The sequence below is a fragment of the Trichechus manatus genome, unplaced genomic scaffold (genome assembly GCF_000243295.1).
Source record: "Trichechus manatus latirostris isolate Lorelei unplaced genomic scaffold, TriManLat1.0 scaffold00009, whole genome shotgun sequence".
Lineage (NCBI taxonomy): Eukaryota > Metazoa > Chordata > Mammalia > Sirenia > Trichechidae > Trichechus > Trichechus manatus.
In genome coordinates, this window is record NW_004443945.1 from 9,039,140 (window position 1) to 9,049,446 (window position 10,307).

The 10,307-nt window shown below is 39.1% G+C and overlaps 1 protein-coding gene across 1 annotated transcript in view; it reads right to left on the bottom strand.

The window, feature by feature from the left end:
• Positions 1-705: 705 nt before the first annotated feature.
• Positions 706-10,307, bottom strand: part of TRHR (thyrotropin releasing hormone receptor) — a 31,445-nt gene continuing 21,843 nt past the window's right edge. Inside the window, exon 2 of the mRNA XM_004370688.2 lies at positions 706-1,241. Coding sequence (XP_004370745.1) covers positions 834-1,241 — 408 coding nt within the window. The 3' untranslated portion in view covers positions 706-833. The remainder of the gene's footprint in view (positions 1,242-10,307) is intronic.

Below are 10,307 nucleotides of genomic sequence, written 5' to 3' on the forward strand. Positions count from 1 at the left end.
CTTTGTTTAAATATTTAGTCTTGTCTTGGCTATACTTTTCAATATTAATTGTAAGATAGTTTGTATTTTTCAGTTATTTAATCTTATTTCTACTGTCCCACCCATCATTTAGGAGGCTCAAACAGTTGATAAAAGTTGGATTTATCTCAAAATCAAATCTGATTGTAATTTTGGATCGTTTTGAGATTTACTTTACATTAAAGTTGAATGATAACCATCTACTTTGTAAGATACAAAAATCATATCATAATTTTATAAACATTATGACGTTTGCCTTTTTTGTTTTAATGCACTAAATATCTTTGCCTAAAAAGTCATTTTTACTCAACAAATAAAATGTCTTCTCTATTTTCCCCCACAGTCTCAGATATTCATGAAATAGCACTGTACTTTGTTAAAATGAAATACAAAATGCAAGCATATGAAAAATCTGCATGTTGTCAAATTATCAGATGTATAACCAATTTTTGAGGGGAAGACTAAGAAATCACATTTGATAAAGTTATTATAAGTTATGTTTAAATTTGATATAAGCTGCAGAGCCCCAGAAAATATAGTGAATTCCTCAGTTTAACTGGAAAGGGCTTAACTTTCATTTTTCACAATCAGGCTGTTTCCAAGATCTGATCTACTTTTTGTGATGCTATTTCTGGAAGAAGGAAAATCGGAATCATTCTGATGGGTTAAAGTAATTAGGGCCAGGACTTGCTAGAACACTGGCAAAGACTTTATCTGCTCTGTCTTCACAAACAACTATTGGCCATTTCCTCTCTTTGTTGATAACTGCACAAATTCTTATTTACTTTGTGATCCATTTTCTTCTAATTCATAAATCAAGTTTGACTAAAGGTTACCTCAGAAGCCAAGCAGGTGTCATCAAAAGACACTTTTGTGGCAGACAAGTAAGTGTCAGTGACAGTGATATCATCAAGCTCTGCGCTAAAATGATCCGACTCTTTGATGACACTGTAATTCAGGGCCACACTGTAGTTAGCGGGTTTCTCTGTTGGCTTCTGTTTGCAGTTGCAGAGCTTTCTGAAGGCTGCACGGAATTTCTGGGACATGAGATTGTAAATCACAGGGTTGATGGCACTGTTGAGGTAAATGCAAATTCTGCAAAAGAGCAAGAACCAATTTTCTTGGAAAGGACTTGAGAGAAAGGAGTTGACAACCACAAGAGTCCTGTAGGGCATCCATAAAAGGGCAAACAGAATTACAACCACTGCCAGCATCTTGGTGACCTATGGAAAAATAGAGAGAAATGCAGTGAAAATACAAATGCAAACAAAACACTATCTTCCAAACCTCTAGTTCCCAAGATGCAGTTTGAGACAGGACTTAATGCAGGTAGTTTATTTGGAAGGTTTATTTGGGTGCAGAGAGAGTGAGACAGAGGAGGAAAAACCAAAATGGGATATTGAGATGGATACCATTATGGGCAACTGGAGCTCAAGGAATGCACTTCAGAATTGTCTGTCTGAAGGAAGAGGAGTTGAGGCATTTATTCACCGGCTACCATCTCCCATTTGTTGAGAGGTGCCCTTAGGGGTCTTAACACCTCCACACTTCCAGAATACTCCTGCCCTAAAACTCCTGAGGGCTTTAAAGAGAACCCCAATGCAGAGAAGAGGAGAGACAGAAGGGGGAAGTGGGTGCCTGAGTAGGATATTGTCTGCATCCAGGAAATATCCATTACCAAAAAAAAAAACAAACCAAACCCATTGCCATTGAGTCAACTCTGACTCGTACTACAGCTATGCTTAATATCAGAGCTGTGTTAAGAAGATGAGACAGGGCACCCAAAGTGTCTGCAACAAACGTTAGGAGACCTAGGATCTAATTCCGTATTTACTTACCTTACAAGTGGCCCTGAGAAATTATCTTAACCATCCCAATAGCTTATCTGTAGAATAGATCCAATATTGACCCCCTAATCAAATGAGGCAGTATAATAGTTAGAAAAGAAAAACTGTCTCAAACGAAAAAAAAAGTGGTTATTGAACATCTACTATGTATCAGACACTATAAGGTGTGTTTTACATGTGTTATGTTTAAGCAGCTTAAAAGCCCTACAAAATAGTTATTATAAACTCGATTTTACAAATTAGAAAACTCAGATACAGGTGCAGTTAAGTACTTTGTCAGGAGTTGTAGACTATTCTAGCTGAGATTGGAATCTAACTTGGCCTGAATCCAAAGATTTTGCTCCTGTTGGTGCACAACTTTGTTTCTGAGTAAACAGAGGTAGAGGAGAGAGAAAATAAACTGAAATTTTACCTACAGTTGGCCCCACTCCTAACTACAAGCAATGTACAAGAGGTAGGAAGACAGGTCAGATGAGTTTAATATCTAAGATTGCCCAGGGACAAGATCATCAAATTTTATCTTTTTTAACTATTATATTGCCTCATTTGATTAGGGAGTCAGTATTGGATCCATTCTACAGATGAGCTATTGGGATAGTTAAGATAATTTCTCAGAGTCACATGTAAGTAGATTCTACTCTCACTTACCTAAATTCTCAGTATGTTGCTGAGTATTGGCCTGGACTCAGATCACCTGGATTTGACTCCGTATTTGGTTTTAAGACCTTAGTGAAGGAATTCAATCTCATCTATACGTCCATTTTCACATCTGAAAATCTGCCTGATCATACTGTCTCATTACTTCATACGGTTATTGAGAAAATGGAATCAAAAAATAATGAATGTGATAGGGCTTTGAGATTTTAAAACACTATGGAAATATTACCTTTTTATCAGTGACAATATAAAGAGATCATAATATTTCAACTATCTGAAAGATGTATTCAAATTATAGCAGGGATTGTCTTTGGATGGAGAGGTAATAACTGATTGCTTTTCTTCAAGAGCAACACTTTATACATTTTTGAAGAAGTTTTCAGTTATCTCCATTCATTACAGAGTTTGATGAATTTCAGCTTTCTTAGTTTAGATTTTCAAAATACTATGAACTGGAAAAGTACTCAAAATAGAATGAACTAACTCTTTCTTCCTCACCCATCCTAACCTCCCAGTTGTTTCATTCAAGCCCAGAGGAAAAAGATCATCCTGTCCTTAGAGAGGGCTTTTAAAAGTTCTTCAGTATAAAAATAAAGATTCCGCATTTAGACACCTACTCTGTCATTAGTAACTACAAGTCCCCAAATTTGTACTTAATCCTGGTAAGGAAATCCATGTTGGTCCCCTGTGTTAGAATGCCTGCTTTTTCTCCCTAACACTCCCAGTCTTCTTATCCTGGGACTCTGCCTGGCCTATTGTCGCAGCTCCTCACACGGGGCACCATCTGTCCCAGCGGCGGTGAATGTCGGGGCGGCGGAGACAATAACCGATTCCACAACTCTTACAGAGAAGTGGGGCCAGGAGGGTCACTCTGAGGAGTTGAACCTGGCTTCAGTCCCAGGAGTTTATTTTATAGTCAATACAGCAAACAGTGAAGCAAATAACAGAACAATGGGCTTTGGGTGAATAACAATAAGTTTCGGGCAAGGGAGGAGGAATTCAGGTAAACAAGCCAATCAGTAACAGGACGATAGGTTTGGGAAAACAAGTCGTGCCTAATCGCTTTCTTATCGCTGACAAGTCTCCAAACATGTCTATACAGCATAGAGGCCTGTGGGGACTGCAGTTGTCAATAGTGCAGCCATGTTTAAATGGCATATATCCCCACAGCCTATGACCATACCTCTTATACTCCAGCTAAGAACTCCTCATGAATCCCACAATGTGTGTGTGTGTGGGTGTGGGTGGGGGTGGGGGTAGGTAGTGCTACCTTCTTGCTGTTATTTTTCCTGGATCTATAGTAATTTCTTGGCTCCTTGCCTGGCTCTCCAAATGTCATTTTTTTCTAAGACTTCTCATCTATGGGCACACATAGCCCTTATCTATCTTTGGACCACCCCTATACCTACTGCTTTCCTACAATAGCGTCTATGAGTCATCCCCTACTCTCAAGTTATTGTGCTCTCTCTGCTTCCAGAAACTTTTTTTTTTTTTTTACTTTTTTTGCAGCTGTCTGCCCTCCAAGAATGTGACCCACCTCAGATCCCAGCCCATCCTCGACTCCCGCACTCACTGTGCACTGAGTTTCTCTGTGTGTAGGACAGTAACACTCCGTGTTCTGCTCACTGGAGGTGGAGAAGTGGTTCAGTGGGAAGGTATGGTTTTCACATGGGTTCATAGAATACCAGGTAAGACATTCCAGAGATTCTGACTTCTTTTAGAGATAGAGAGGGCCTAGACAGCCAAGATATTAACTGAAGCCTGATTTTTCCTAAGCAGACTTTCATATTATGAATAGATATTTTATTTGATCCTAGGAAATCAAACACTCAATTCAGTGAAAAATACCCTGAGCTCTGGAAGGAGCTGTAGTAATCATCATCTTCATCACCACCTTCATCTCTGCCTTTGTTCTCTGCCTCAGACTCCAGATTCTTTGACATAGATGTCTGCTTCACACTTGCAACATCCTCCCTGCCAAGGACAAAGCACCCTACATTTGAATCCCTGGCTTGATTTGTGAATAGATTGCTACCATTACTTTTGAACACTTTGTAATGGGCCTGGTAATCCAGTAAGTCCTATATACAACATTATCTAATTTAATGCTTATAATAGCCCTATAAATAAGCTAATATTCTTTGCCTTTTACACATGAAGAAATTGAGGTTTAGAGTTTAGATAATTTGCCTAACAACACATAAATAGTAAGTAATAGAGCCGTGATTTAAACCTAAATCCACTTAAACCAAAGCCCAGACTCTTTTCCTTTGTACTTCAACCTCTCTATAGAGTCTTGCATATTTTCAGTGATGAGATCCCTACTGTATTAACCCCATTACGGTCATCAAAACTTAATGCTTTCTAACTATAAATCCAATATACTAACTGCTGCTAAATTTCAGAAAGATTGAATTTCATCCACCTTCATATTTTGCTCTACAATAGTCAGGTGAGACATATGATCCACATTTAGTGCCTATAGTCCTCTTTTCACTTAAAGTCAGTGAGGGGAGCAAATTTTCATTGTCTTCTAAAGAAGAGCAACCGTTTCCATGGTTAGTATCTCTCGCATGTGCTTCCATAGTCTCTGTACATACTTCGACATCACTCCCAAAACATCTCATTGCAATGAGCTATTTAGTCCATTTCTGTGAGGTTCTTCAGGCAGGGCTAAGCTTACTTATTTCTCTGTCCTCAAGAATTTAGTACAGCTCCTGACATAAGATTGCCCTCAGTAAATGTTGAATAAACTCAGGCATAGAAAGAATTACTTCAAAATGTGTGTCTTAGTTATCTAGTGCTGCTATGACAGAAATACCACAAGTGGATGGTTGTAACAAAGAGAAGTTTATTTCCTCACAGTAAAAGTAGGCTAAAAGTCCAAATTTAGGGAGTCAGTTCCAGGGGAAGGCTTTCTCTCTCTCGGCCGTCTCATCAGTGCTTCCCCAGGCTAGGAGCTTCTCGGCGCAGGGTCGTATTTTGGTTCTCATGGACTTGTTTTAATTTTCTTCAGCTTCAGCTTAAACTTGTGTATGAGCAATTGATGATCTGTTCTGCAGTTGGCCCCGGGACTTGTTCTGAGTGATATTGAGCTTTTCCATCATCTGTTTCCACAGATATAGTTGATTTGATTCCTATGTTTTCCAGCCGGTGCGGTTCACATACATAGGTGCCATTTATGTGATTGAAAAAATGTATTTGCAATGAATAAATAATTGGTTTTGCAAAATTATGTCATGTGATCTCTGGTGTCATTTTTATCACCAAGGCCATATTTTCCAACTACCAATCCTAAATAGAAAATGTAAAATTTGGACGACTCTCAAAGTTCTTTCAAGCTCCAACATTCTAAGAAAATAAACTTATATACTACTAATGGTAACAAATCTGGTCAAATCTGCTGCAAAAGACCTCTCTAAAATGTTAAAAAGCAAAGATTTCACTTTAAGGACTCAAATGCATCTGAACCAAGACACAATAGTTTCAATCGCCTCTTATGCATGCGAAAGCTGGACAATGAATAAGGAAGACCAAAGAAGAATTGACACATTTGAATTATGGGATTGGCGAAGAATATTGAATTTATTATGGACTACCAGAAGAATGAACAAATCTGTCTTGGAAGTACAGCCTGAACGCTTCTTAAAAGCAGAGATGGTGAGACTTCATCTCTGGTAGTTAGGACATGTTATCAAGAGGGACCAGTCCCCGGATAAAAACATCATGCTTGGTAAAGTAGAGGGTCAGGGAAAAAGACGAAGACCTCAACGAGATAGGTGGACACAGAAACTGCAACAATGGGCTCAAACATAGCAAAGATTGTCAGGATTGCACAAGACTGAGCGGTGTTTTGTTCTGTTGTAAATAGGATCGCTTGAGTTGGAATCGACTTGAGAGCACCTAACAACAACAGCAACAATGGTAACAGAATATTCACACGTTTGTGATCATGTTCTCATAATATGTATTTGATATTTGGAGGGTATACGGCCAGGCAAGGGGAAATAGTATGTGGAACATATGTATTCATCAAGGTGCTGCTAAAATATTAGATTCAGTTCCTAATCACAGTGATTGTCAGTTATAATCTTAATTGATCCATGTACAGAGAAGATGTGGTTTCCTGAGATGCTGAAGAAGGTACTAGGATTCATTCTAATTTCCTATAGGTAACTAAGAACATGACACATCTCTAGACCTGGAACCCTGGCTTCCTGAACTACTATTTTCTCCTTTCAAGTTCAGTGAAACTAAAACGTTGAGGAAAGGGAGTTATAGACAGATATAGGACATCACTTTGAGAAGAATGCAACACTAATTGAATCCCTTTTTAAGGAATATTATCAATTTGAAGACAATCTGAAGAGTTTTTAAAGGAATGATCAGAAAAAGAACTTATTTGATAAAAGGTACCAGGCCCATTCAGATACTTAACTGCCATTCAGTGGCAAACTATCTAAATATCAGGGCATTCTTAAGTAGTGAAAAAAGCTTTTTTAGTACTAAAAAGGCAAAGCCATATAACAGGAGGTGAGAATTACATCACTTAACTTGTATTTGAAGAAAACTTGCTACTTTTCCAATGAGTGATTTCAAAGGCATCACAGCAGATAGTTTTAAAAGAGAATTTTGAATAGGCTCTTTATCAATTTTGGGTCCCACATTATAAAATGTGAAAGCTCTGATTTTGGCTTCATGAACATAGTAAATCAACAACAAATCTTTATTGCATCTTTATTGCATGAAAGGTTGGGAGGAATCCTTACCGTGTATGCCTGCCACATCATAAATGCTTAATGCACTGTTGAATTACTATTAAGTAAATACCTGTTTTTCACAGTGTTAAAATACGACTGTGGAGTTATGTGTGAATTTAGTGCTCTTTAAATCAGCAAAGTGCTCTAGTTGTTGCCCTTCTTCTGGCTGGAATATTCCCATTTTCAGAAGTGTACTTCCTTTCAGAAAATTTTCTTTGTTAATGAATAAAAAACCATTAGCCTTTAATATTCTAATGTCATTCTTTAAAGGTAACAATATGTTCTGTGTTTGGGCCCTGTCCATGTTCTCCTGCACTGCTGCATATTAACAGTGTTCTGTAACTGGGGATATTTTGCCCTCAGGATGGCCCTTGGCAAAATGATCAATGACCCTTTACATCTTGTTATAGTAATTCAGCCAACTGAAGGATAAACTTGACTTGATAATTAAATAACTCTGAATTGAGCCAAACTTCTGCACTGATTGGGGGCTCTGGGAATTTCCTCTTGCAGATTGTTCTGCTTTGTTTTGACTTAGTCAGTGGCTGGACATATAATTGTTAAAAGGCAGTTATAATCCATGTGGAGTGCTTCATATCATGGAGTGAGATCATTGGTGGGGTTTAAAATTTGAATGATGGGGCCTGAAAAGCTCTTGGAATCAACTCAACGTCAGTTAAAGTACAATAAAAGTGAATAAAATCTGAGTGCTGATTCATGGTGGAGAGATCATAGACTGTTATACTATGCATTATGGATTACTTACAGATTCCTTCACAAAAGCCACCCAGGGAGTATCATGCACAGGTTCTTGACTCCATCTGTCAAGTGCTGTATCTAACTGTCCTATTTAGAATAGTCATTCTGGAACTATGGGTTTTTCTGGACTCTACTTGATTAAAAATGTCCCTGAAAATATTAGCAGAGATTCACAACAGAGAAACTCTGGTTATATTTGGTAATGCTTGGAGAAGGAGAAGGACTTAAGGGAAATCATGGTGATACAGGGTGTTTTTAAGTATAAATTTCTAAGTGTGGTGCATGTAATGAAATGGAAAAAAATTTTTTTTTCTGCAATTCTAGTGGGTAGTGAGGAAGGCAAAGCTGTTTCCTGAGCAAGATATTTGAGGGGATAGAAAACTGAAGTATATATCTCTGGGGGTGGGGGGTATTGCCTGTGGCAGTGTAGTCATGAATTGGCACTGCCTTTAGGAAGATAAAAGAGTACGGAGGAGCGCTGGAACTACAGGACAGTATATTGCCGCGTAGGACACGGTGTGACCTTTCCCCTGGGATGCTACTGGTTCTCCGGTAAAGTTACTAAAACCAAAACCATTGCTGTAGAGTTGATTCCAACTCATGGGGATCCCATGTGTTACAGAGTAGAACTGTTCCAGAAGGTTTTCTTGCCTGTAATTTTTTTTTTTTTTAATTGTGCTTTAGGTGAAAGTTCACAGAGCAAATTAGTTTTCCATTAAATAATTACTACGCAAATTGTTTTGTGACATTGGTTGTTGGCTGTAATCTTTATGGAAGCAGATCATCAGGCCTTTTTTCCCATGGCACTGCTGGATCAGTTTAAACCACCAACCTTCAGGTTAGTAGTCAAGTGCAAACCGTTTGCACCACCCAGGGACCATTAGTAAAGTTACTGTTGTTGTTGGGTGCCGTTGAGTCAGTTCTGACTCATATGGGCCCCATACAACAGAGTAGAACTGCCCCGTAGGGTTTTCTTCACTGTAATCTTTAAGGAAACATAGCGGATCTTTCTCCTGCAGGGCCACCGGGTGGATTCAAACTGCCAGCCTTTCAGTTAGCAGCTGAGCGCTTAACTATTTGCACCACTGGGCCTCCTTGGTAAAGTTACTGAGCGTCACAAAATACCAAATGTGAAAGCCCTTCTTGAGGAAAGTGGACAGAGCTTTGCACCCAAGTCTGGTGTGGGAGAACCCATGAGGCTTTGTACTTTCAAGAGCAAGTCAGAGAGTAGCAAACACATGAGCAGTGGGAAAGTGAGGGACTTCGAGCCGCCCTAGTTAGGGCAGCAAGGATTCAGGGCTCAGTTACACCAAAATTGCTCAAGGGCAGGAGAGAGAGGCCCCGAGTGACTGGAAGCCTTGCTTTCTGAGGATCGCTAAGGGCCTGTGTTAGAGGGGGATTGTGCAGTATTTTCTTCACATGTTTCAATCTAGAACCAAGAAAATGAGATGGAAATTGAAGATGTTCTACTCCAGGATTAGGAATTAGCTGCTGAAGGGAGGAAGAGAATTAAGATGTATGAAATGCCATCTAGTACCTAGCAACATGCTCGATATTTTCTTCATAACAGCCCTACTTCATCTGAATGTTTCAGATGTTAAGACTGAGGCTCAGAAAAGTCCTATCTAATGAATGAAAGCCACACTTCAAGGACAGGTGTTTTCGACTCCAAAGTTTTTCCTTTTTACGACAGCACCTTGTATTTGGGGAAGTTTGTAAAACTGAAAAAATAAAAACAAACACACACACACACAACATCTGGGTTGAAAGGTTCAAACTGGTGGAGGCTGTACGTGGGAGGGGAGCAGGGAGTGTGGAAACTAATTCTTATTTCTACCCTAGGGATTATGCCGGTAGCACCTAACCAAGATGTTCTTATTCACACTGTGATACTAAGCCCTGATAGAACATGTTTTAGAATGTTTCTCATTTCAGGGTTCTTCTGCTGAGAGTGGAAAACAGCTGTGTGCTAGCTAACATCTGGAGCTAGACGTGAGGATTAGATGCAAAATTTTCCGCAATACTAGTAACTATTGTCGCTTGGAGATTTCAGTATTGATTACAAAGTCTGATAATTGTGCATGATGAAAGGCTGGCTTCCCTCCTGTTACTTGGATGTTTTCTTGTTCACAGGAGGTGGATATTTGGAAACGTGCTGGGAAGGGAAAAACTCAGATGGCAGCACTGGGGTTTAAATTACAATAACATCTCCATTTAGAAAATAAAACATCATTCTGAATTCTGTCATGAGCCATGCTGGAACAAT